The 27,173-nt window shown below is 45.9% G+C and overlaps 4 protein-coding genes across 12 annotated transcripts; 2 read left to right on the top strand and 2 right to left on the bottom strand.

Annotated features, from left to right (window-relative positions):
* Nucleotides 1-1,316: 1,316 nt before the first annotated feature.
* Nucleotides 1,317-9,118, bottom strand: LOC125542365 (eukaryotic translation initiation factor 3 subunit A-like). Its single transcript, XM_048705382.1, has 14 exons — nucleotides 8,957-9,118; nucleotides 8,654-8,734; nucleotides 7,377-7,858; nucleotides 6,765-6,980; nucleotides 6,328-6,696; nucleotides 6,211-6,240; nucleotides 5,390-5,617; nucleotides 5,094-5,255; nucleotides 4,332-4,553; nucleotides 4,052-4,255; nucleotides 3,452-3,655; nucleotides 3,280-3,360; nucleotides 2,664-2,865; nucleotides 1,317-2,254 (listed from the first exon to the last, which is right to left on the bottom strand). The coding sequence occupies exons 2-14, from the start codon at nucleotides 8,697-8,699 to the stop codon at nucleotides 1,662-1,664; spliced, it is 3,039 nt and encodes a 1,012-aa protein (XP_048561339.1). The 5' UTR covers nucleotides 8,700-8,734; nucleotides 8,957-9,118; the 3' UTR covers nucleotides 1,317-1,661.
* A 4,678-nt stretch (nucleotides 9,119-13,796) lies between these two features.
* Nucleotides 13,797-14,972, top strand: LOC125547597. Its single transcript, XM_048711417.1, has one exon. It carries the CDS (start codon nucleotides 14,171-14,173, stop codon nucleotides 14,768-14,770), a length of 600 nt encoding a protein of 199 aa, XP_048567374.1. The 5' UTR covers nucleotides 13,797-14,170; the 3' UTR covers nucleotides 14,771-14,972.
* A 3,980-nt stretch (nucleotides 14,973-18,952) lies between these two features.
* On the top strand, nucleotides 18,953-22,394 carry LOC125542363 (EEF1A lysine methyltransferase 2-like). Its single transcript, XM_048705375.1, has 7 exons — nucleotides 18,953-19,432; nucleotides 19,615-19,731; nucleotides 20,550-20,684; nucleotides 21,370-21,466; nucleotides 21,634-21,737; nucleotides 21,908-21,959; nucleotides 22,077-22,394. The coding sequence occupies exons 1-7, from the start codon at nucleotides 19,104-19,106 to the stop codon at nucleotides 22,272-22,274; spliced, it is 1,032 nt and encodes a 343-aa protein (XP_048561332.1). The 5' UTR covers nucleotides 18,953-19,103; the 3' UTR covers nucleotides 22,275-22,394.
* Nucleotides 22,395-22,456: 62 nt separating this feature from the next.
* Nucleotides 22,457-26,511, bottom strand: LOC125542364. Of its 9 annotated transcripts, none has more exons than XR_007297895.1 (9): nucleotides 25,941-26,511; nucleotides 25,782-25,868; nucleotides 25,051-25,292; nucleotides 23,967-24,038; nucleotides 23,774-23,841; nucleotides 23,543-23,693; nucleotides 23,383-23,463; nucleotides 23,149-23,285; nucleotides 22,457-23,035 (listed from the first exon to the last, which is right to left on the bottom strand). XR_007297895.1 is itself a non-coding variant. In XM_048705380.1 (9 exons), exons 3-9 carry the CDS (start codon nucleotides 25,285-25,287, stop codon nucleotides 23,012-23,014), a joined length of 723 nt encoding a protein of 240 aa, XP_048561337.1. In that variant the 5' UTR covers nucleotides 25,288-25,292; nucleotides 25,782-25,868; nucleotides 25,941-26,508; the 3' UTR covers nucleotides 22,459-23,011. The 9 variants fall into 9 exon arrangements, 6 of the variants coding, with proteins under 6 accessions (XP_048561337.1, XP_048561338.1, XP_048561333.1 ...); XR_007297896.1 differs by having other exon boundaries at nucleotides 22,458-22,991; XM_048705380.1 differs by having other exon boundaries at nucleotides 22,459-23,035; nucleotides 23,149-23,238; nucleotides 25,941-26,508.
* Between the last annotated feature and the right edge of the window lie 662 nt (nucleotides 26,512-27,173).

Raw genomic sequence — 27,173 nt, 5'->3', positions numbered from 1 at the left:
GCTCACGCCACGTGATGGCACTTTAGCGCCGGTTCGTGCCGAACTGGTACTAAAGGGGGGTCTTTAATGCCCACCCTTACGAATTGGTTTTAAAGCTCCGTTTTCTACAAGTGTCCATTACCGCTGCTCGCCGTAGTACAACCCTCTCAGCCGGTTGGAGGGGGCGCAAGGATCAGCGCATGGGGTGTGGCCGTGGGGGAGCCGCGTGCAAGGAGCCTAGGCGGCGGCGGTGCGGCCCGGCCGTCGACGTTGTAGAGCGGCGAGGAGACTTTGGCAGACCCCGTAGGTGTTGACGGCAGCAGGCAGAATTCCAGTCGTAGCGGCATGGAGAGGGTCAAACTTACGTACTCTCGTGGTCGCCTGGACGCTCCTGTTCGAGCCGCTCCGCCGGCGACCGAACGCTTCAAGAAGCATCCTTGAGCTTAGTTGACTCGCACCGTCTTGAACGGAGAAACGACGCAAGGCAATGACAGAGAGAGGTCGTGCCCATGCGGGCCTTGCGAGTAGTGGACCTCCAGCCTGCCGCGGACGGAGGCAGCTTCCGGAGTGATGGCGGCGTGATTATTCCTACGGAGAGCCGCAGCTGCAACTCCAGCAAGCCACAGTGAAGACGTGCCGGGGACGACCGGTCGCAGCAGACGCCTACTCGGCTACATAACATGCGGCCGCTCCGTCGTCGTGCCTTCCCAGCTCTTGGAAGGATGAATCATGCACTTGATACAAACGGAAGAAGAGAAACAAACCCCGCAGATCACCTGGAAAATCAAGAGAAGGAGGGCCTATTTATAATGCGCAGATAGCTAGAAGAAGGAAACAGAAACAAACACGACTAAGCCAGCAGCGACGAACTAAGCGGTTCAGCGGCAACCAGATGGAACGAATTAATGAGCGACCATGGAACCAACGTATGAGACACCAAAGAAGACCCGATGCGATAACATGGCATGGAACGTGGACGTATAACATGGCAAGAACGACAGCAATAGTGGGGCAAGATGGCAGGCTCTCGAATCGACGGTAAAAGCAGCAGCGACGGGACACACCAGTTACATCTGGACAGGGCGGTCAAAGCGGCATTGCTGGTTGGAGGAGTACGAACGGGGACACGTGCGCCGACCGAAAAGGATTGGAAGCCCAGGGAAGCACCGAACCACAGAGAGGATGCGAAATGAACCAGCCCTGCGGGCCCAAGTACAACTTAAAACGCTGGCCAACCCAAACCAACCTGCGCACACGTTCAAAAATTTTCAAACAAAAAACTGAACACACCACTCATTTCTACACAGCCAGGTACCAAAAAAATAGCACGCGCCACATCCAAAATTCACCATGGGTCATTTTCATCAAGTGTATCAATATTAGAGCGAAAACCCTGCCGGATATAGGGGCTTGGGTATTAACAGCATAGTCTGGAATATACGACAACAAAGACTAACACATTATGCATGGAGTACTGTAACTCTCAAAACATCAAACATGACTGGGAAACAGTGCAAGGTTCCAATTCGAAAATTTAGGTGCGCAACAAGCAAATTCAAGTAACCGTGCTTCCAGATATCAGCAGCAGACTACCATTGTGTATGAAGCTCCCAGACTTGGAAGGAGGACGGCAAAAATCTCAGCCTGCAGGCAGAGCACGGCGCATTTCATGCCAGGCAGCTTCAGCGCCTCCAGCCGGTGGACGAGGAGGTGGATGAGGAATTTGCAGAGGTCCTAGATCCAGGACGCCAGCGTTCAGTAGATGCAGCTGGAGCAGCACCGTCCGGCTGGCGGGCAGCAGGGGGCGCTTCTTGGCGTGCGGCAGGAGGAGCCTCCTGGCGGAAGGGACGCGCATCACGTGCAGGTGGAGCTTCTTGGCGGATGGGACGAGCATCGCGCACAGGAGGAGCATCCTGGCGGAGGGCAGGGCGAGGACGATCATCCCGGACCCACCGGTCTGGTTCAGCTGCCGCAGTCGGCCTCTGACTGCTACTATCGCCCTCACGTTTCCACTTCGGGACATACTTGCTAGGAGCAGCACCAGTTGCGGCAGCTGCTGCAGCTGGGGCTGCCGCTGCTGGTTCACGGGCTGGCGGTGCGACAGCAGCAGCAGCTGGTGCATCAGCTGTGCGCACGGGCTCTGCTCCTCTTAGGAGAGCCTCCCTTCTCTGCTTCTCCCTCTCTTCCAACTCCCTCTCCCTCTGCAGCTGCTTGGCTGCGATTGCGTCAAGCTTGAGCTTCCTCTCAGCTTCCTCCTTCTTTCTCCTCTCTTCCTCTGCAAACCAAAGAGATGATTTCATTATTGCCAGCAACGATTGATCAGCTACAATGTGTTTGCCTTGCTTCCAAATGACACAAACAACATGGAATTGTAACAAAGCAACAGCTGGTAAGATTTATGTTTTCAGCTATCCACCGTCCAAGTATGAGAAATAAATACAGCACTGCAGTCAATCATCTAAGATAATGACAATTCAAACAAGTTTGAACAGTTGAGTAGAGCCAGAATAGACTAAAATTAAGAAATGTACGGTGATGGTAGATTTGGTCTAACATCATATAAGGCTAGCAAGAAGAATAATTAAGTTGCAAACTTCCAGTTCCCAATGATGATAATAATAAAGCTCTAGTACTATGCTCAGCGAGTAGAACAAATAGTAAAGCTAGTACAGTAATCCACTTGCCTTCACGCTTTCTAGCCTCCTGTTCCTCACGCTCCCTTTGGATCCGCTGTTCCTCCATGTTCAGAAAATACATCAATTTGCGTACAGTCTCCCTTTCACGCTTTCTTGAAGATAGCAACTGATTAATCCTTTCTTCCCTCTCTTTCCTTAGGCTACTAAACTCAGATTCACGGCGTTGGACAATTCTTTCCTGGAAAGCATTCTGAAACAGAAAAGGGAAAATTGGTAAAGGTATGATAGACAACAAGCCAAAGTTTTGGAAAGATTAACAAGATGGAAGGTAGTCTTCTTTGAAGGAAAAAAGTACATGCTGACAAAAGCCTATAAGTTGACAATACCCTTAAGAGGCAAAACTTGAAATATCATATGCTGAAAACCAAATTTGAATCTATCTATTCTGGGGTTAATCAGTATCAGCAGCAGACAGGCCAGCAAATGATATCATCCAAACAAAACAAAAACAATTCAGGGTAGAAACTGTAATCACTGAAACAACTCTACTCAGCATCCCTCGGTGGACAAATAGACTCTACAACTAAAAGTTTGGAATGCTGATTAAGAATAAAAACATGACAGAATCAGCGCTGCTGAATGCAGCCGCAAGAAGGACACATACCTTATGCTCCAACAATCTAGAAAGCCTATTTTTCTCCTGCAAGTCACCCGCATGGTGTTGCTTGCTGAGCTCAATCTCTCTCTGCCAAGTAGAAAAACATAATAAATGTGAGCATGAGAACAACTATCAGAATCTACATCTTGTAAACAACAAAATAACAGTGAAGACAAACCAGCTGCTCTTGCTCATGAAGGATCTTTTCTTCCTCGAGGCGTTTCTGGAAGGCCTCCTCGATTAATGGTGCTTCCTCCTGCCGTTTTGCCCTCTCCAAGTGATCCATTGTCTTTGCAAGCTTCGCCAGTTTTTTTTCCATCTCCTGACGCTCCTTCACCTGTTGATTCAACACCACCTCCATGGCGTGTTGTTTTGTCATATCCTGCCATGTGAGCATTCAATTTATTAGAACGCCATACACCAAAACTACAATTGTACATGCATGTATCTATGCGTTACAAACTATAAGTGATAAAAACTTAAGCAGTGTGCAGAAACAAATGATCCTGCACTTTAACTACACCACCTGTCATCATCTGCAGCTGACTATCAACCTTTTTTAGGGCACAGAAACAAAAAGTAAAACAACTAATTGAGCTGGCAGTACAGAAATATGACCTTTATCAAAATTTTACTCCCTCCGTCCCGTAATATAGTGCATCCAGATTTTAGCGCTAAACAGAATTAAGTTACATTCCAAGGAAGTAAGCAAACTATGAAAACATGGCCAGGTAGAATGAAGCTGTACAATTATTGGAAATCCGAAATATTATCTTACCCCCTCAATGTGAATTTTTTTCTTATTCTTCCCCCTTCCTGTTAAATCTTCTATCATTTTTGCTGCTTCCCTCGCCTCTTTTTCCTCTATTTCTTTACGGATCCTCTGCTGCTCCCTAAGTCTCTGTTCCTTCAAAAGCCTCTCCCTTTCTTCATCTGCAGATTTCTTCTGAATAGTCAATCTCTTTGTCTCCTCTATTTTTTCCTGGAAATACAAACGCATAAGCCATCAACAAAGACTCCATAAAACAACTAAGAGGTAGAATGAGCAAATAGAAAACCTTCTCCAATATTTGACGCTCATGGTCTTCTTTACGTTTTTCAATAATTGATTTCCTCGCAAGGAGTCTTCTATGTTCTTTCTCCACCACTCCAGCAAGACTGGTCAAGTTTTCACTAGGTTTGGATGGCTTTTGCACAGGTGGATGAATAAGACTCAATGCTTTGTTCAGGGAATCAGCGAGGACACTAAGGTGGCTACTAAGCACATCAGATTCTATGTCCTGCAAAGGTAAATATGTCAGATAACAATGAATATATGGGAAGATTGATGTTGCCCGATGATCTATTTATCTGTAGAGACAAGATGGAAACGGAAATTAACTGCTGAGAATGTCGTCATATTCCAAATGTTTGTGACAAAATTTCATGGAACAATACACTCAACAATCAAGCAAACTTTATATCATTGTCATAGACAAGTGTGCGTGGAACTTAGCTATCCACGTGAATAGAACCATGACTAGGTTTCGAGATCTTATGGGTTTCAACTCTAGCCTACCCCAAATTATTTGGGACTGAAAGGCTTTGTTGTTGTTGTAATATAATTGATAAAATGAAACCATTCACTATGAATGGTAAGTTCCTAGAAAAGAAATGAAAGGCCAAGGGACAAGCCCCCTTGGCCAAGGAAATGAGTAGGTAAAACAAATAATGTAAAACCGCAAAGCAGACGATGAGGAAATTCAAATAAACAGCATCAGAAAAATAAAGCCTTCAATGAGGACATTGAGAAGTCTAAAGGTCAGAATCAAGCCACATACCATGTTGCCAAAATGAACAGCTCCTGCCAAATGGTTAACTTTCATAGCAACAAAATTGTGCTTGACAGCATCAACAGCGATCTTCTCCACGACATTGAACTCAAAGAATGGGATCATTCTAGATAGCATATCAATTTTCATGGACTGGAAAATACGAGATGCCTGAAATGATTAAAAAAGAGAGTTAAGAAACATGTTTACAGGTAGTAATGTTAAGGTATGATAGAGTGAATACATATTCGCAAAAAAAATGACATGAATGCATATATTATCGCTAGTGGGACATAGCATAGGACCTGCTGCAGCACCCTCAGTGCAGTAAGCTTCTCCAATGCAGATTGGTACTGTGATAAACGGATTTCCGGAACTGACGATGCAGCGGAAAGCTTTCCTCCAATCGTAGAAATCTTGGATAGCAGAGGCTGCACTTTTGATGCTAGATCCAGAGGAAGGAACTCATGCTCCATAAGGTTGTATAGATCTTTTACTTCTTGGGAAGCACATGAAATCACACCTTTGGCAGCCTATTTTCATAGCAGTCGGAATGAGAGTTAGTGTGTATGCAAGACAAATTGCATGATGTAGACAGCCAGCTAGTAAAATATCACAAGCAATGCAAGTAAATTCAATCATCACACAAACAGAACAGAACATCAGGGATGCATCAACAGATGTTCTGTTCTGCGTAGACTTGCAAATCTTCATATATTTCAGAGCTACCAAAGCTAACTAAAGCGATTGAAGAGATATTAGGTAATTAGAGGTGTGGGAGGTGTGATTAGAAGGAAAAATGACTCTCATGCCATGTAATACAAGATAAGTATGTACATCTTAGCAACGCTGCTTGACGAGACAGCGATGCTCACGATGTGGTTATGCATTATTCTGACTGGAAGGCAGAAAAAGCAATTCGCTAAGCGCCTACAATCAAGTGCAGGCATCAGAGGAGATTACTCTCATATATGAATGCTTTGTAACATGTACAAGCAACCGCATAATAGCAGATTGTGTTCAAGATGCCCATGTGCGGCCATGTCCATGTGATAAAAGAGACGTTAAACAGTTTGGCAGTATATAACATAAAAATAACAGCAACCAAAAAGGACCCAAGGCATACCAACTCAGAAAGAAGAGTTGCTCTTGAAACCTGAAAAGTGAACAGAAGATTTATCAGAAAACAAGTAATATATTATGGAAAATTATCTTAAACATGGAGAACAGATGGAAGGCAAACCATTTCTCTATTCTCACGCTTGGAGTCGAGGGAGAAATTGACAAGGTTGGCCATACGCAAGCTACGGTCCTTCTCATTTTCAAGCTCAAGATGAGATGCACCATATTTATGGTCATATGGTGTAACAGAAAGTGCAGCAAGCAAAACAGAAGATGCTAGTAATTGCAGATCCTTCTGAGTTAAATTCTTGTTGTAGCTCTTCTGCAAGTTGAAAAGCTTCAGCCATGCATATGCATGATACAGGTGACTCTCAGATATCCAGAATATTTCAGTCAGCTTGGCATAATATACGACCAGGACAGATGGCTTTGGAGTTCTCTTAACCAAGCTCATCAAGCCATGGATATCCTCCACAGATCGGAAGGCTTCCTGCAAGAAAAAGGCTTGGTGAATTTTATTTCTTTTAGCTTTAAGATAAGATGAGTTGTGAAACAGACCTGCCATAGGGAAAGTTCTGTAGCAATTTTCAGTTGTTCAACCCTGGTATCAAGATACAGCTGACAGCTTTCGGGGGCAGTCAGATCAGGACGATCACGCTGGTCGCGATATTTGTTCAAATTTGCAAGATGGTTTCTAATGATCTCGCACAACCTACGGAACTCGGTGGATCTTTTATACTGCTTACAAAATTGAAAAGCCTTGTGCGCGGTCATCTGCATATTGAAAAGTCAATGGAAGATCAGCTGGTGAAAAGCATTTAGTAGACAATAATACAAAAGGTAAATAACAGTAGTTACATAATGCATTGGTAATGCTTTGTACAAAAGGAGCCAAATCGTTATTACTTCTTACAAATTAAGGAGAGTGCAAAAGAACCAGACAAGTTATCAAGTAAAAGAATAGTATGTTCATGGAACAAAGTCCATACTACAGGTTTCTTTTCATCAAAGGAAAGAAAAGGGTGCCGATAGAGTGAATTGGTCAAGTATGTGCAGAAGGAATCAAATAGTTCATTTCATAAGATGTCCATGTAAAAGGACAGAACCAAAAAAATATAACTACGTATTAAGTGACCACTAGGGTAATGGCAAGGCAGTAAAATAGCTTACAGCATATAGCGCTTCAAGCTTTGAATTATTTCTCAGTATCTCGAGCACTGTCCTGTATGTCTCCCACAGAAACTTGAACCATGGAGTGACAAACTCTCTGTCTGATCTGTCCTTGCCTTTTTCACCGCTCACATAACTGAGCATCAAGTCCTCCGGGCGCTTGTCAGCTTCAAGATCTTCGACATCCAGAGCATCTTCCAGTGCTTGTGCCTGATTCCTGGCTTCCTCAGCTTTCTCATTGGACAGCTGCATAAAGTGTTTTATGACCTCCTCCAGAGATGACACGTTGACTTGCTGGCAGACAATTCTGTACTGAATAAGGCCATCTTTGGCAAATCTGCCCTTCCTTAGATCTACACACAGCTCGACATACTTCATCATGATCTTCTCAAGAGGCTTTTGCCATGATCTGTATCTCTTTGATGTAATGAGATCATGCAGCGCCTGCAGCGCTGCCTGCTTTTGTCCAACATGTATCAACTCTGCAGTAAACCAAAGGTGGTAAACAGTGTGAAAATCATTTAGTAAAATATGAAAAAATTGCCCAAGATCTGCATATCAAGAGAAGCACTGTGACTACATTTTAGCGCGAGAAGTGTGTAATTCCCTTGAAACATCCTAATCAGTTCAGATAAAATGAAGCTTAAGGCACAAGTTTGCGGTTGCTGAACTGTGTTACGTTGTGCTTTATTTTATAATCAGTTGTGGAAACATATCCTTGAAACTAGTGATAAGTTGGTTAACGAAATACTAAAGTAGGCAAAAGCTGGTTGGAGGAACTGGATTATCATAATCAACCACAATGTCAAACGCAGCACAAGTCAACAGATATTGGGCTTTTGCATAGCTAAGTGGTCTTAGTGGAAAAGGGAATAAAAATGTACACAACAAAGAGAGCAACTTATCATACACTGAAATTCTCAGAAGCAGGTCAGGAACGTAGGCATAAGCACAAACGCCCAACCAGCCTATGAAATAAGCCAGAAGACCCAACCAAATGGCACATATAAATCCAGTACTTGTGACAGAATCTAGCCTATGCGATATGGACTCGGTGAATCCAAATTAACTCAATTGTTTCAAATGTACCGCTCATGGATTCGTTATACATTTCGTGACCATGTGAGATTGATTGAACTAACAAATGGACCAGGCAGTACAGCCCGTCGTCGCCCTAACTTCCTGTGGGCATCACAGAGACACCACGGCAACAGAAATCGGAAACCACAGCAGATAAAATTGAGCGGCCGAACTGAGACAAGGTCCCGGTGACTCACCCTCCGCTCTCTTGAGCGCGTTCTCAGGCTTCGCGAAGGTCGCCATGGTCGGGGCGCGGGGTCTCCGGGGGCGATCTACTCCTGCATCCCAGCCACAAACAACAGAGGAAGCCGGATTAGCTCACTGATTCACGGCAAATCAACGGCGAAACATGCATCCAACGCCGGACTCCGACGAACGGCCGGTCCGATGGGGAAATCCCGGGAAAAAATCGCCGAAAATGACGGAGGAGAGACACTATATCTGATGAGGTATGGAGGCAGGGGGCGGCGACGGCCGTCGGGGGTGGAGAGCGGGGGTACCTGTAGATCGCCGGAGACCGGGGGCGGAGGGCGGCGGAGACGGGGGCGCGGGAGAGGATCTGGAGGCGGAGGAGGGAGTGGATGTGGCGGCGGCGGGGAGGAGGTAGGGTTTATTAGGGTTGCGTGGGGTGCGAGCCGGGGTGATGAGGTGGAGAGAGGAAGAAGATGCGGGGGGGTGTTTGAGGAATTTTGTTCATGCCACGGCTCTCGGCGCCCGTTTCGCGGCCGTCCGATGGTGGGACGGGCGGCTGGGATCAGGTGGTGGCTCTCCCTGTCCCGTTCCAGAGGCTGTGCTGTCGCCAGCGGGACGGGGTAATTTGGCTGGAAGCAGGGGAGGTTTGAGCAAAAGTCAGGGCCCAAGTTCGGTTTTTTTCTGAGTCCATGATCCGGCCTTTGTTCGAATGGGTCTATAGGACCAACAGCACGAATTTCAGCCCGGAAGCCCATTGTAACCCACGTAAAAAAATGTGCGGCCTTATGAAATTTAAATATAAATCATAATGACGATTTCCCCTAAAAAAACACAATTATGTTGTTTTTGCCTGCTAGTCTCGGGTTTGGTTCAAAACGATTGCTGGCTCAAAAAAATAAGATGACATGTTGCGCCTTTGGCGCAAAGACTAACTGAAGTGGATGATTCGGCCTTTGGCGCAAAGATTGATTGCGTCCATGATTCGGCGTTTGTTCAAATGGGTCCATGGGACCAGAAATGGATGCTTATCCTACCCAACAACACGAATTTTCCTTTTTCTTTAAACACCAATTTCAACCCAGAAACCCATTGTAACCCATGTGCGTCCTAATGAAGTCTATAACATAATAATAATTTTCCACTAAAAAACACAATTACTATGTTTTTTATGCTTCAGAACCATTGTTGGCTCCAAAAAAGATATATGACCCGTTACGCTTTTGGCGCAAAGACCAATTGAAGCCAAGAATACAAGAAACTTATGAACAACATATTTTATGAATGATTCGCAAAGAGGCAAAAAAAGAATGTAACTAAGAACATAGACGAATTATTTGAAGGATGTTTTTATGTGAATTGTCAGGAAGTGATTATGTTTGTATTGCGTATTATTTGGCTTCTATTCGCTAACAACAGACAATGATGATCGTTGTACATGTCATTCTTTGGGTGATATAAAAGTCGTTGAGCTTGAGCAGGTGAACTGAAATTTTATTTTCATATTATAGTTGGGTAGATAGAAAACCCGACTGCCTCCCCCCTCGGCAAATAACCTGAATCATTAGAACCGGACACCCCTCCCCGAAACCACGTGAGCATAAGGAACCCAGGATAATTGACCAGACGATTGACGGATTAGGGAAGAGTGCGATCAGCGAGCACGTGCAGTGTACGTGTTAGCCAGCTTGGTCGCGGTGTCGAAAGGACAAGGAGACATGGTGAAATACGGCATCTAGGTAGCCGTAGCGGTCAAAGTTCGACAAACATCTCGAATCATGACGTCCGAGGAAAATACTCATCATTAGGTTGCTTCATCCTTACACTTAACGGTACCCAAACACTCTTACAAGAAGAGCAAGCAAGATTTTTGGCTCCATTAACGGAGAGTCTTATACAAACAGAGAGGTCTTTCACATTATCACACTTTATTATTGTATCTATCTTGCCTGGTTACTTTTATCTTTTTGCTTTGCTTGTATCTTTGCTTGCTTAGAAAAAATACCAAAAACGTCTTTAATTGCTGATCATGTTCTTGCTGCAAAACATGTCTACTACCAAGAATACAAAGATTTATGATTTTACTAATACCAATAATAATGATTTTATTAGTACTCCTATTGCTACTCCCACCACTAGTCCAAAGTCATATGAATTAAACCTGCTATGTCAAATCTTGTTATGAAACAACAGTTTCTGAAAATTATAATGAAGATGTTGCTGCTCGTCTTAATAATTTTGTTGAACTTTGTGATATGAAAATATAAAGATATAGACAATGATGATATTACAAAACTGAAATTATTTCCTTTCTCCATAAGAGATAGAGCTAATAAATGATTATTGTATTTGCCTACAAATAGCATTAGTCAAAAATGTAAAAACACTTTTATTGGAAAGTATTATCTTCCTGCAAAAAAATTTTATTTGAGAAATCATACTATGAAGTTTAAACAACTTGATCAAAAACATGTTTGGTTGGTTGCTTGGTTCTGATTTTATATGTGTTGGCTTGCGCTTTAAATGTTTTGGTGGTGTTTTTTTCATTTGTATATCGAGTTGGGTTGTTGTTGGAGATGGTATTTGTTCTGATAATACAGTAGATTTGTCTATGCATGATTATCGTGTCCTTACACGTTTCGGTCCTGGTGTCAGTCGATGGTGGTTTGCTGCTATAACACTCACATGCAGGCCATTATACTCTTGCATAGCGTGGTTCCCTATTCCGCTCGCTCGCTTAGCTTTTTGCACCCCTCATTCCCCTTGTAACTCGGAAAAAAATCATCTATCATTTTCTTCAAAATGTTCATCAAATCAAGAGATGTTCTTAGATTTTAAGATTGTTGCTAATTAAAAAAACATAAAATTGAAAAGATATCCATGACTTTAAAACTATTTAATGGCACACATGTTAAATGTTTGCGAACTTTAAAATATACATAACTTTTAAAAATATTGATGATTTTGGAAAAATAATTAAGAATTTTAAAAATATATTTTCCAAATGTCCACGATTTAAAATATGAAAAGAAAAACACGGAAAAATAAGAAACAGGAAAAGAGAAATAAAAATAAGAACAAAAAATGTATCAAGACCGGTAGAAAAAACACAAAAAGAACGAAAAAATACTAGAACCTTGCTAAAATCGACAAATGCATTATGGCTATATAGATGTTTGTTACTCTTAACCAACAACACACACCTTCAAAGTGGAGCTTGTAGGGCATGTTTAGTTAACTAGCTCGCACCTGGCTCGTATCGAGGATGCAAAATCCAAGTCGTTTGATTTCCTGTGCGACCTCCTTAGCCTGGACGACTCATGCAAAAAGAGGCCTCTTAGCCTAGGTGAGAGGAACGCAGGAATCAAGTGTTTCTTCGATGCAGCCTCACGCCTGTTGGCGCCAGGATGGTGAACACGCATCCGATGAGTATGCTTTGCAGGAGCTTCATCGGATGGGGGAAGTGTACCTGTGCTAGCTAGGCACGACCGCCCGTTGTCGCAGCGGTGTCATGAAGCGTTGGTAAAGAGCTCGTGGGGATGACGCGCGCATGGTGTCGGCTTGACCTGACATAGTTCAACAGCTCAGCCAGGATATAGTGTACAACCTACCAAACAACGCCTCACATTGGCCTGCCTCACAACATGCACACAACCAAACATACATCTCAAACTCATTTTGCATCAGCTAAGCCAGCCTAGACTCAACCAAGATGGTGGATACGATGCAGCGTGGGGGGGCTATGCAAGGAACCAAACATGCCCTTAGCGACCCCACAACACTCGAGACACTAGAAAACTTCAAATCAAGGGAGCTTTGAAATGTTGCCCCCACCCCCCCACATATCCTACTCCCTCCGTCCCATAGCGTAAAGACGTTTTTCTGTGAAATTTCTAAAAGTCATAGACGCTTCGAAAATGTTGCCCCTCAAGTTGTCCAAGTACAACTTGAGCAGAGTGGTATAGCAAAATGGTGTGTGCGCGCGCGCGTGTGCTTGAGATTTAGCAAAATTGTGGCTTGTTGGTTATACATATCTGGGTTACTTGGAGACAAGAGATGGCTGTGTGCTGATCCAAAGGCGTAGAAGCATGTCAGAGGCTCAGAGCAATCTCGCCATGAAAAGCTCATATAACAAGCATTGTTGCATCGCCGAATGATAATAAATAAAATAAAAGTAGAGATGATTGGCGTGAGAAGCACAGAGGTAGGCAGAGATTGCGGGAATATATGGGTTGAGAACCAAATATACACATGCCAGGTCCTGAGATTTCCGGCTCCAGTACGTTGAATGCCAAGCTGGCGCCCGTCCGCGTCGCTCTCGCGCCGCTCCAGAGCCAGGCCAAGTCTCCCCAACCCCCAAATCCCGAATTATTAATCCATACATCCACCCGTCCGTTCAATTTTCTAGAGCAGCAGAACGGCTGGAACCAAAGAAAAAGAAGAACACGATGTGCTAAAGCAAAGCTAATGTATAGTACTCGTATCAAACTTGCTCATGAAGCTGGAATTTCCAATCACGCTTATTTTACTGAATTCATAATCAACCTCAATGCTCAGTTAGGCTCTCAAGTCTGAACTCAAAAGCAACCGCTGTGGCGTTGATAATGATAGTATTATCTTTCCATGGTCTACTCCAAATGTCGAATTAACGTCCCAAGGACGGCGAGCAACTCTGAATTTTTTGATTTACCGAGTGATGGATCGTTCACTGTGACTCGATCGAACAAGCAAGCAGGCATGCTCGTCAACCGATGCTGACAGACAGGGAGATGGATCTGCAGATTGAACCCATCCTATTCTTCTTATTGAATTCATCAGTTAATTAGAAGAAGGGAAATGGCCCGATGCGTCCCCCCTTGCTTGAACTAATCTAGTCTGGAAGGAAAAAAGATAAGCCTCTGAATTGTTCGTGGTGTCCAACTCAGCAATGACTATGAGTAGCTAGCTAGCAAGCACGGCGAGGTCGTTGCTGCCGGACTGAATTTGTTAAGCCCTCCCCGGTCGTCGTCGTCGCCGTCCCCCGTCCACATACTCTAAGCGGCGCAGCCTGCGGGGAGAGAGGGGTGCTACAGTGACGTCCTACCAAGACCATGGTCTGTCATATTGCGCTAATTATAATTAAGCCGGCCGGGCCGATGAGCTAGATCAAACCCTCTTTTTTCTGCTTTGTTTTTCTCCTCGCTTTTGTCCATGGCGATCGACGCCAAGCTGTCCGGCTGCCTCCCGCTGCCACATCGCCATTGCTAGCTAATTAAACTACGCAGCAGAGCCAGAGTGGTAGCTAGCTGTGGCCACAAGTTCAGCGAGGGAGCTGCTGCTGCTGTCCTACCCCCCTGAGCTGCAGCACACTAATCATTTGCTTGTCCTTTTCCATGCATCACCCACCATCAACTTGCCACCCCCTCCCATTCCTCCCTCGATCATATACTCACACCGTCTCCATTGATCTCCCACCCCACCCCCCTCTCACCACCTGACCCGCACGCAGAGCGGTCCAAGAACCCCCACCTCTCTCTACCTCTCTCATGGGGAACAAGCCGGCGTGCATGTCGCTGGCGCCGGCGGCGGGCGCGGCGTCGGCGTCGAGCGGCGGGGGATGCAAGGTGATCCACGCGGACGGGCGGGTGACGCGGCTGGCGCGGCCGGTGCGGGCGTCGGAGCTCATGCTGGACCACCCGGGCAAGTTCGTGTGCGACGCCTGCCGCCTCGCCGTCGGCTGCCGCGTGCCGGGCGTCGCCGCCGACGAGCTCCTCCAGCCGCGCCGCTCATACTTCCTCCTCCCCATGGACATGCTCTACTCCGTGCTCACCGACGACGAGATGGCCGCGCTCGCCGCCGCCTCCCACGGCGCCGCCACGGCCGCCACCGCCGCGTGGCGGAGGATCGTGGTCACCACCACCAGACGGCGACGGGGCGGGAACAACAGCAGCGGCGGACGCGGCGCCTCTTCCAGGCAGAGCAATGGCGACGCCGGCAGGGTGTTCCCGGTCGTCGGCCTGCTGCAGCTCCAGGACGCCCCCGCCGGGCACCCCACGATTGGCGTCAAGTCGAGCGGCGCCACCGTCGGGCTGAGGCGGCTCCGGTCGTGGCGGCCGGTGCTGGACACCATCGAGGAGGCGCCGTGACGCGACGCGGCGGCCGGCACGATCGGCCGGTTGGTGCGGCTACGCTAGTGTTAGGCAGCTAGCTTGAGCTGGCTCTCGAGTGTACATGATCGAATTAGCTTCTTCTACTAGCTTCTTTTTCTCCATTTCTTTTTTCTCTTTTCTGTAAAGTGCTCTACATTCTTTTGGCCTTTGTCAAATTGACAAATCGTTTTCCCATCCATTCTACAATCTACATACCTCTGGTATATACTCCCTTCGTCCGAAAAAGCACTAATTTGGTGCTAGATACATCCATTTGACAAACAAGCTTGGGGTAAGTTTTTTCGGACGGAGGGAGTACAATAAAAAAGATCCTGAGACCTTAATCAAAAAAATTATGTCAACAATGCTCCATGTTTAACTGTAATTTTTATTAGTTTTTTAGGGGTGCACAATAAAATTGTGAAAATGATCTCAAAAATATTTGAGCCCATTATCATCCTGTGTGCTATGATTGGTTGGCAGAGCAGGCGACACACAGGTTGTAGGGAGGAGCTGGATGCTACTTTGCATTTGGAGGAAGATATCTTTGTGCACTGGACCTCAGCTGGACATGCTACTTGCCAAGCTAAACAACGGACGGAGCAAGCCTTATTTTAGTCCATGTTGGCTTGTGTGGATGCAAACAATGAGATATACCAAAGATAATATTCGGATTAATGCATCATGCATGCACCCTGTCCTTCCTTAATCATGTTTTTAAGTGGGGGTTTGTATAATCAGAAAGTCCACTGACGTGATCAAATTCCAGCTATAGACAGACTCTTGATTCCTTTTAAAATTTAGAGCCTCTCCTTGTGCTCTCACTTTTATCAGTCCAAAATCCAAATCTTGGTGTTGGTATCGTTGAGCTGTGAAAATCCATTTGATTTGGTCTCAACTGTAGGTTGTGTCCTGTATTGACATGGTCATTAAAGTGAAAATCCATTTGATTTGATCCCAAATGTAGGTTGTGTCTTATATTGGCATGGTCAATAAAGTGACACTTCGACCATCAATTTCTAAAAATCACTTCCTCTGTAAACTAATATAAGAGCATTTAGATCACTACTTTAGTAATCTAAACACTCTTATATTTCTTTACAGAGGGAGTATAAGACATATGAATATAGTTATGTATTATAAAGTGCTCCATCACAACATCTCTTATATTTCTTTACGAGCTCCTTTACAGTACCCCTAAATGAATATGAGCCCTTCATTTCTCTTGATCCAACGATTGATGTCTATTGGCACTCCAACGTGTGTATGAGAGAGTACCAACAAAAAAGCGAGGGAGTACCTCGTCCTTGGGGGTAAAAAGGAAAACTGACTCTTATTCTTATTCTCATGGCTCATGGCTGATGCAGTACATAATTGCTAGTCGCTAGAACCCTAATTCTTTATCCTTCAAAAAAAGAACCCTAATCTTCCAATAGGATGGGCGCCCGCGGCCACTGTGGTCTGCCCGCGCACAAGAGACAGACGGCCATTGGGCCATGGGAATGGTCGTCGATCAGGGCTGGGCGGCGCCGTCGTCGTCGCCGCGGGCGCCTTTGCGATATCCATATTTCTCGTGCAATTGGAAACTCGCCCGCTCGCTGAAGCAAGATGTAATACCCAGGAAAAAGGGGAGAGATCGGAGCAGAGGTTTGGGGGTGAGGACGAGAGGAGTAGGTGAGAGGAGGAAGCAACAGGGAGGAGATCAATTCACTTTTCCATTTCTCCTTCCCCAACAGTGGCATCGTTTGCTTAAGTATCCACCACACACACGCCCCACATGGGCTTACACGCGTTACACGGGCTCCGCCCAGAAGACTCGCAGGCAATGACCCAACTCAACTGGTGACTGCACGATTCGTGCACTCGGTGTCCGCTGCAGGTTCAGGTGCTGCTACCTGAACTGCAGGCGTGACATAGGATGACTAGGGTGAGGCGGGATCATCAAGATGGCCGGAGATCTATCACGTCGGCACTTCAGGTGTACAAATGTGCAGCTGATCAGATCGACTTGGTTCAATACGGAAGGACGGGGAGTGGCAGTCAGTGGCTGCTTTGATTAGAATTTGTCGCGTTGATGAACGAACGTCTTGCGAGCCTGATATCTCTGTGTTTTAGTTTCATTTGTACTCTCTCCGTCCCAAAATTCTCTCCGTTCCAAAATATAAGAACGTTTTTTATACTAGTGTAGTATCAAAAACATTCTTATATTATGAGACGGAGGTAGTAGATGTTAGAGATTTTGTGTGGTTTTCGAGAACCTGTAGCCAAGTTTTGTTTGATCGGTAACTTTCAGCGCAAAGAAAACATATGCATCGATTAGAAATCAGTAAAGGACTTAATTAAGAGGAGAAAAGACTAAACTACCCTTCTAAGTGGAGGGTCAGACTTAAGTGGTACTCTATCTTTGCTTGAGGGAGTACCAGGTACCGTAAAAAAAGCTCTTCTTTACGAAGGAATATATTTCATCCGATATTGTGTTGGTCTGGCATAGTGTGCCTAGAGTGGCCATCACAACATCATCATATCTTTCGTGAACTACACCATCCATACCTTCGCCAAACGGTGCTAGGATTCATCTCTAGGAGTCTCGAAAATGGGAGGCCCCCACCTCACGGTAGGAATGGGTCGCCCCGGACCTGGTCTTGGACCCGGCCCCTGTGGCCTCAAGGCCAATTTGAGAAGCCACGGGTTGACCCATATATAGAATAGTCAATGACCTTTGTTGGCCTGATGGGTATTTAGGGTCGACTTAAATTCTTGTTTTACATTGACTCGTCCACAAATAAGATGTTGAAATTAGACAAGGTTTAATGGAATCCGACTAACGTAAAAATTAATAAGATTTCTAATACGTGGTTAACAGAAAAAAATCAAGCAGTCTACTTATGGTTTTGTACATGCGCATCTTGCCGAAACATGTCAAGACAATTTTGTCGTTCATATACGCGAGCGTTCGCCCAAAATTATACGACACACTGCGTCGCAAAATTGGGTCCTAGACAACACCGACACGACCAAGATTGCAACTGTTGTGAGATATAAGACTATAAGGTGGGCCGACCCAGCCGGCCCAACGGGTCACCTGGTGACGGCTCTGTTGACCCAAATCTCATATGAGACTGACCCACAGGATCCATTGGCCTTGATTTTTTGGGTTGGGCCAGTGACCCGGCGGGCCGATCCGGTCCATTCACATCCTGACCCCACCCCACCTCACACTGTTAAGGCCCCCACACTACACCCCATATCCATCCACCAATGACATTGTTGAGAATAACTTTCGACACGCGCCCCTCCCTCACATATGGCCCACGTGATGGCAGTGTCATCGGCATGCTCCGTTGTGGCGCATTCCCCCCTCTCACAACATCCGTGTTTGTTGCCCCTCACCGCGCGACAGCACCATCGCCGTCTAGATCTCTCAGGACACGTTACCCCCTCCCACATCCACTTGTGTCATCGCCCCTTCAGGCAGAACTCCCGCACCTCCACCCACCCTGAGGAGGAGTACTTCTTCTATGAGTTTGAGGAGGAGAGTCGCCTCACTGGTTCCCCTATTCGTGCATTGCAAGGGATCCAGGGGATACAAAAGGGGGGAAACATAAAGAAGCATGATCTCACGCACTAATGAGTGGGCCTTACGTGTCAGTGAATTTTGAGAAGCAAGAGCAAGAGCTCGGGGCAAAGTTTGAGGGGCCAGGAAGTATTAGTGTACCCCTTAAAAGCCATTATAGATTGGGTTGGTGTAACATTTTCGTAAATTTCTGAGCGATGTTTTTTCATATAGTTTTTTTTCCCAGGATTTTCCATATAGCTTTTTTAGAATCAGGGTGTTTCAAATTTTTTTATAGAAGCATCAGGAATTTTCATATAGCAGTACTACTAGTTGATTTTTTTAGAATCTACTCCAATATGGGCGATCACATTACCCATGCCAAAAGCCCGGTCCGTTCCCCAACGACCAACGGCCTTCCCCTCCATTCCATTCAACTCCCGTACGTCTCCCGCAAAGGACAAGCCCTCCACCCTCACCGGTCCCACCCAAAGCGTCACTGCCACACGGCCCACCTCACCGTCGGGCCCACACGTCATCGACCCACCCCCAGCCTCCCAGCCCCGCCACCACGCGCCCCATTCCGCCCAGCTCCCACACCGACACGCGGGCCAGCCCTCTCCCTCCCTCCGTCTCGGACCCAGACGCACGCACGCACGCACGCACGCGACTCCCCCCTCCCTCCCTCCACCCCGACCGACACGCACCGCACCGCACCGGCGAGCTAGGGTTCGTTCGTTCGCTCCGGCGTCCATCTCCGGCGAGCGGGCGTCGGGCATGGCGGGGATACGGTGGCCGCCGGAGGACCCGGAGATGTTCCCGACGCGGATGCTCGGGACCGGGGTCTGGGGCGGCCCCCCCGCCGCGGCCGCGGGGGGAGGGGGAGGCCCCCCGGGCCCGCCCGGCGAGATGGCGTCGGACGACGACCGCTCCGTGGCGGCCGACTCGTGGTCCATCAAGAGCGACTACGGCAGCACCCTCGACGACGAGCAGCGATACGCCGACACCGCCGAGGTGCTCCTCGCCTCCTCCTCCTCCGCGGCCTCCGCCGCCGCGCCCTCCGCCTGCTCCTCCTCCCTCAGCGCCCACCACTCCTCCGACTTCAGGTCAGCCCGCCCAGGGATCCGCTGCGATCTGATTCCTTTCGTCTCTGTGATTGCGGGGAGTCCACCGATCCATCGATCGATCTCCCCCACACAATTGCATTCTGCCCCCTCCGGAACTACACAATTTTTTAGCCTGTCTGCTGAGTGGATCGAAATTGTCTCGTGTTGTTGATCTTGAGCAGCTTTGACAAGGATGTGCCTGACGTCGTGCCGCCGATGCTGGGCCTGCACAATTACCAGGACGGCGCGTACGCCGAAGACCTAGCTAATTACCATGAACGCAGCCACGCGGATGACTGGTAAGATTTCTACTTACTGCTTTTACTGAACTTGTCTACATGCGCTAAGATTTAGTTAGAGCAACACATTTTCTGCACGACCGGATGTTGAATCTTAATAAATGGAATCATGAGCATTTAGGTTGTAGCTTAGTTAGTACCATGACAATACCAGTAAGGAGCACAATCAACCTGATGTTGAATCTTAATTGATGGGATCATGAACATTTATTAGATTTTTAGATTTGTTAGCATCATGGGAAGAGCAGTAAGGAGCGCAATCAAGGTACTATGCTGCCGCTTAATAAATGTAAAACAAACGTGACGCATGCGCTTAGACTTGCCTTTCTTGTGAGAAAAGTATTTTAGAATCGGAGCAATGAGATCTGGTATCAGGAATTATGGGCTAATATGGTTATCTATTTGGAGTTTGGCTGGTATAAGATGGTGTACGCTGCCTGTTGGCTAAATGAAAATCGCAACTGATCGTGTTATCCTTTTCCTCTGTCTGATAACTATTTTGGAAGCCAGCTGTTTCTTGCCTTTCTCAGATTTGCCTTCTCGTGGGAAAATATTTGAAAATAAAGCAACGGGGTCTGATATCAGCAAATATGGGCAAGTATTGTTTTCTATTGCAGTTTGGCTGATATAAGCTTGTGTACACCGCCCATTGGCCAAATGAATATCACAACTCAATAGCGTTGTCCTTTTTCTCTGCCTGTTCACTGTTTTGGACAGACGAGCTGTTTCTTGCAGCTATCTATAGTCGGGGATTTTGTAGAGTATCACTTACTTGAAGATTTCAGAGTGAAATGACTGTCTGGTTGGCATCTGTGCAGGTTTGGCACCGAGGCCATGGATGTCCTTGTAGGCTGGACGAAAAACTTATGCTTCAGCAAGGATTTGCCCGGCTGCAGTGTACTTGACATAGGAACCGGGAGCGGACGACTCTTACAGCAGCTTGCAAAACAAGGGTATGCTGTGGAAACAGGACACTGACTAACTTGTTGGTTTCCATTTCCCAAACGTAATCTTGACATGAATATTACTGTTGTCAACTTCAGTACTCTGGCGATGAATTGCTTTTCATAATGTTTACTAGATCGATTATCTTTTTGGTCCTGGATTTGTATGCCCTACATAAACAAAGCATACGATTTTAGGAAGATTACACAAAATGGCTCTGGATGTCTTACTGATTGGTGGCCCCAGGATCCACATGTTTGTGAGACATCTCACGACATTTTATGGATTAGATGGTTGCGGTTAAATTTTATTTCTTCCCATGTTTTTATGAGAATACTGAGATTTGGATGCCTATGTGATTGTCGCAATTAGTGGCAAGTTAATGGTAGGTGGTCCCTATTTATTCATCTTGTCTATGTATGACATGTTAAAAGATATGGAGCATCATATGATTCTCAATTATCATAATGGAGCTATCTTTTAAAACAGCATGTAATATACTTTGAAATAGTCATACGATACTGCTTTTATGCTTTGAGGAAGATTATGCTGGCACCTGGCAGTATCCTGTTCCTTTCGAAAGGCGTCTTGGTGTTAGTTGGTTTTCGTACATAAGAGAAATTCCTTTATGCATTATGCCTGTCTCATTATTAACACCTCTTGGCAGTACTGATTTGTTATGTAAATATACAGGTTTTCTGATCTAACTGGCATTGACTATAGTGAAGCCGCAATTGAGCTTGCTCGAAACCTTGCAATTCGTGATGGATTTGAGCACATTAATTTCCTGGTGAGTTGCTCGGTGGAGCATTAGACGTTCACATTACATGATCGTATTTCATTTCCACATTTTTGCGCCTTCTTGTGCTTCAGTATGTAATGTTGAACATAGTGTCCCCGTATTTGAAAGATGAAGAAAGAATCCTTTCTGATTTATGAACCTTTTTATGTTTGCAGGTTGATGATGTTCTGGAGTCGAAGTTGGAGAGGAGATTTGAACTTGTGATGGATGAAGGGACTCTGGATGCAATAGGGCTCCACCCTGATGGACCTGTAAAGAGGTAAATGCATGTTTAGGTGTTCAGATGTACCTTAATCCGTATGAGTGATATTATTGTAAATCTTCATAGCTGTGGTTTAACACTTTGGATTTCCTGAATTTATTTTGACAAAAGGATGGGATCACTTGATTGCTTCCATGTATTAATTTGTTTCCGGTACTGCATTTCAGAATGATGTATTGGCAGTCAGTGGCCAGCTTGGTTTCCCCTGGTGGCATACTGGTCAGTACTTCCGTTGCATTTGTTAGCAGTATATTCACAGTAAAATTAACAATTGAGAAAGATGACTGCGTGCAAATCAATGGATTACCCTCTGATGTTACCTGTGCATATGTGTAGGTCATCACATCCTGCAGCAGGACCAAGGATGAGCTAGTGCAGGAGGTGGAGAACTTCAACCAGAGAAAGTTGGGCGCTATGGTCTCTGAAGGAGCTCTTGCCAGCGATGCCGTGGTGTTCAAGTACCTCGACCACGTCCAAGCTTACCCAAACGTCGATGGTATTTGCATCGCCACCGTTGCTTTCCTGCATACATGAAATATATGTATATGTATCCATCCCCCCTCTCTGCCCCTAACTTATCAGACCTGTGAGTAACAATGTACCCCAGGACAGCTGCTCTTCTATGGATGATAATTTACCTTGTCGGATACGTTATTCGCTAGTGTGGTGCTTTGTTATGGCTGGATATACTGTGTTACTGTACCGTTTTAAAGCTTATCAAGCAAATGTTGCAAACAGATGTACAGAAATTTGTATGCTCAGAAAACTGATCAATAGTCCATGCACATGTCAGTAAGACAAATCAAAGAACTGTAGATCAAGCATGAGTTGCAGGATCACAGGTTCAGATACAGGCCTGTAATTCCATGCATTTTGCAAGTAATTTTAGGCAATCTCTCGAGTACATGGGAGAGCTAGAGAAGCTCACAAGTTACATCGTCTGGGTCAGTCTTGTGGTATGTACAGAGCCACTACAATCTCCTATTTCTTGTGCACACAGAAGCGAGTGGCTTCAGACTATCCTACCACATCAGTATCTTTTTCCCTGTTTCTTGGGATTTTTGCTTCTGTTAACCACACCGACGCCGCACCGATTTGTATGGTGTCAGTAGACGGGGATAAGGCGTGGTTGGTAGTGAGGCAGCCCAGGATCGGCGTCGGCATCCTCTTCTTCCTCTTCGTCATCGTCCTCGTCCTCGGTGTCCGAGAAGAACATGTAAGTTCCCTGGTTTCCCTGCAGTATCAAGTGATCTAGACCCCAGAGTTACGCATCAGAAAAGAGTATACGCAGAACTCTGCAGTGCAAGTGAAACTTGTATCAGTGTTCGGCTGCTGACTGGTATCAGGATCACTACACCTAACCAGGTTCCAAACCCAACAATGGCTGGTCATTCAGTGATGAGGTTACCTGTTGGCGACGACGACGATGGAAGGTTGCCATTGCTCTCACCATCACCAATATTGGGAACAGAATCCCAGCTGTCCTCAGCACAAGAAGCTGTTTTTTTTTCGTCCCCATAAAATGGTAAAATTCAAGATCAGAGGCTAGGCAAGAACAAGATTAAACTTTGTTAAAGAAGAGTCTGAAGATTCTGGTGTTGTGTGATGTAATGGACACAAATGTTAGCCATATATATCTTACCAAAAACAGAGCAAACGAGTACTCCCCGTCGCCGCCGACCATGAGAGGAAGCGTGTGCCGGAGAACCAGGAGGGCCAGGAACTGTTGGATCACAATGTCAGAGCTGGTTGTTAGAGAAACCTTCATGAATTTGATCACAGCCCTACTCTGATGAACTCACAATGATGGCGACTGTCCGGCAACACAGGGCGCTGCTCCTCGTCCTGACTGGAAAGTAGTCGTCGTACTCGTCCATGAAATCGCGCTCCGAGGGCACCATTGTTATGACCTGAGAGTCGTGGAGATCGTGCCGCGCGACCTGCCAGTTCCCCCTGTGGACAGGAGAGACGTTTTACAAAGAGACATCACCATGGTTTTGCATCAGGAAAAAGCTTGCGGAATGACTGCCTGCCTGAAGTTCATTGGTATGCTTCCGTAGTGGAACAGCTGCTGTGGGGCAGTGTAGCCTGGCCTGAATTGCTGCAGAAACAGAGAGTTCATAAGACTACATAAAGGTACACATGTTTATCTGTTTTTTCAACAAAACAAAACAAAAATACTGATACATTGACCGCGTAGATAGGCAATTTTTGTTTGTTTTTTACCTGCAAGCATATTTCGCAGACGGTGTCACCCTTCTCATTGCACCAACGCTGGATGCATTTTCGATGGGCATACTGCAAGAAGTAAAAAAAAGGTAATAGTTTAATAGTACTATGTACTCCACCGGTGTAATCGACCGAAATACAGTGTCTTCTTAGTACATTCCAAGCATATCTCTATCATGATGATAATGGATCATCAAAAAGGACAAAGGGCCAGAATGTTTCTTAAAAGTTTCAGCTACATTTGACCCTCCGTGGAACATTGTGTAGGTAGTTGTCTCACGCATTGTGTGATGATGATCTAAATATAGCTCTCTCCCTTGCTTCCAACTTTGGGAAAGCAAAACACCTACACTTATTTTGCATTATTATTTACAAAAAGTTTTTTTAATATCATGTTTTGCACACACTATATATACATGTCACAGTCCAAAAAGGAAGGCCAACATTAGGCACTACTACCTTCCAAGCTACAATTTAGGCAAACATAGTGGATTTCATCCTGAGATTGCTGACCCTTTTCACATAGTACTTAACTAATATAGAACCTACTGCATCTAACCCCAACCATAACAAATATCAACACTTCTTCATGGCAAGTCAAAACCACACTCATTTCTACTTTTTAGCACTACATGTCTATTTATGTCACAATCCAAAGAGGAAGGCCAGCATTAGGCATTGCCGCATTGCCTTGCAAGCTACATTGAGGCAAACAAGGTTGATTTCATCATCAAATCTGTCACTGAGCTTTCCTGATACTTTAATTAGATACAACCTACTGCATCTAACCCCAACCAAAAATAACAAAAAATCCTCATGGCAAGTCAAACCTACACTCCACTAGTATAGTACTACTACGTACTGGAAACCAAACTAGGCACCCAAAATTAAGATCAGAAACACCGATTAGCTACTCCATCTCGTACTAAAAATTATCAAATTTCCCATCCTATATCAGAAAACTTCTGCAGCTGTTCTGGATTCTTTTTTTTGGTCAACGAAGTTAAATTACTGCAAAATTCCACCAAAAGGGAATTTTTTTTAATAATCAGGCGTTCTGAACATTGTTGTGTTTTGTTACCTTGAGGCTGCCGCGGCAGGCGCAGGGGGCCTCCATGCCGGTGTCCCAGTCCTCCTCCTGGCAGATCCTGCACTCCACCATCTTGCTCGGGTCGCCGCCAGCGGCGGCGATGTCACAGCAGTAGACGATCGCCGCCGGCGTGTCGTCCGCGGCCGGCTGCTTCCTGCTCACGATGGCCGCCTCCAGCGTGGACTCCGTGAGCAGCCGGTCCACCAGCAGCGCGAGGTGTTCACCCATGGGCCCTGCAAGCACGCACGCAGACGCAGGTATAATCATCCATGGCGGCCTTTAGACTCTGTCTGTCTCGGGCATGCAGTTGCAGGCTTGCCGAGCGGGGGAATGCAATGCGAATATGCAACTGCTGGTGCTTCTTGTATTTATTCTGTGAGGAACTTGCAGGCCCCAACCGCCGGCTGCGAGTGTGATTAAAGTGATTGATAACCGCAAGGAACTGGGAGTTAACAAAGCCATTTTTTCTGTTAATCTGAAGTAGCTGGAATCACTGGCAGGCAGCATCGGCATCGAGAGCAAGAAGGGGACAAATTTTCTGAAACTTTTGGACGGGAAACGCAAGGAAGGCGACTGTCGTGTGGCGTGCATATGCATAAAACATTCATCGCATCACAGCGCTGTAGACAGCTTTAATATTATTATTCTTTGGAGCAGAAAAGAATACACCACCGAGCAAGGGGAGAGACAATCGATCGAGAGCCAAACCCAAGAAAACTCACCTAGAGAAGAGAAGAGCAGAGCAGAGCAGGGAGAAATCAAGAAGAGATCAACTGAATGAAGATGGCTTCGAGGTTTCAGTGGTCTGACTGAATATGGGTTATATTAGAAATGAGCAGCAGCAGAACCCAACGAAAATGAGCAGTAGAAGAAATGTTTACCTTGCGGAGGTTAGTTATCACCAAGACGGCAGCAGGGGGAGGAGGAAAGCTTTGAAGGTTGGATTTGGGGCGTGGTTAATGGCCAAGGCAAGTGAAGGAGGAGAGGTTAAGCCAGGTTTGGGAAGCAAGAGATGGAGTGGAGGGGGATGTAAGAAAACATTGGAGGCCAAGCCAAGGGAAGGAGAAGGGAAGCGCAATGGAGAAAGAAACACACTCAGTCACCTCCTCTTCTTTCTTTCTTTCTCCTTGCTTCTCGTGGGATTTAAATTGGAAGAGAAGAGAGGAAACGCAAGGCAAGGGGGAAGAGGAGAGGAAGGGGAATAGGTATATGCATCTGTCTGTCTGTCTGTCTGTCAGTGCATCACCTCACCTCACAACAACCTCACTGATACTCCTGCTGCTCTTCTCTAGTGCTGCTATCCCTTTGTCACTTTCCAAAAGCTTTCCACGCTGCTTTCTTCCAGGGCTCCCTCTTTCTTTCTCTTTCGTTTATTTTCAACCCGTTTGTAATTGTATTGGAGCTGAGAACAAGTCAGAGCGGTCAAAGTAAGAATGGAGAAGTAAACTCATGACATTATTACTCACAAGGTTTCTTCGGATCTTCAGAGAGTTTGTGTGTGTTACTCATGAGTTTAAATACAGTTGCAACTATGTACTAGTACTGCCCTCTCGCCATGGCCATTTCATTTCACACCAAGCAATGGCAGTGCCTGGTCCTGTCAAATGTGAACTGTTGTACTGATTTTTCCTTTTTACCGACGACACCTGTTGACCTGGGATCGCAAGGCGCAAGTTTGTTTCCTGTGCAGCTAGATGAACACGCGCGAACCAACCGATGATCGGATGGTTAGAAAGACAGTGGTATTCCCAGCCCGCTAGTGACCTGGTCTGATGGCCTGCTAATCGTGCCATCCATCCCATCAGTTAATTAGCTTGAAAGAAAGATTCTCTCTACTGGAAGAACGGAGGGGATCGCGGATGGATCCCCTGCTTGTAGCAGTGTAGGTGGCCCACCACTAACCCCCTTACCTAGGACGTAGCCAGGCAGCAGGTTAACTAACACGGCCTGCACACGTTTTCCCGCCACCCTTAATTTCCCAGCAAATTCTTGTGCTTTCACTTGGTTTCAGTATCAAGACTGCATTTACTTACGCTAAAGGTTACAACCTCAGATCACACGACATCATTAGCATTAGCATTAGTACTCCCTCCGTAAAGAAATACAAGAGCGTT

Source organism: Triticum urartu, chromosome 3 (genome assembly GCF_003073215.2).
Source record: "Triticum urartu cultivar G1812 chromosome 3, Tu2.1, whole genome shotgun sequence".
NCBI lineage: Eukaryota > Viridiplantae > Streptophyta > Magnoliopsida > Poales > Poaceae > Triticum > Triticum urartu.
This window is presented reverse-complemented; position numbering and strand designations above follow the sequence as displayed.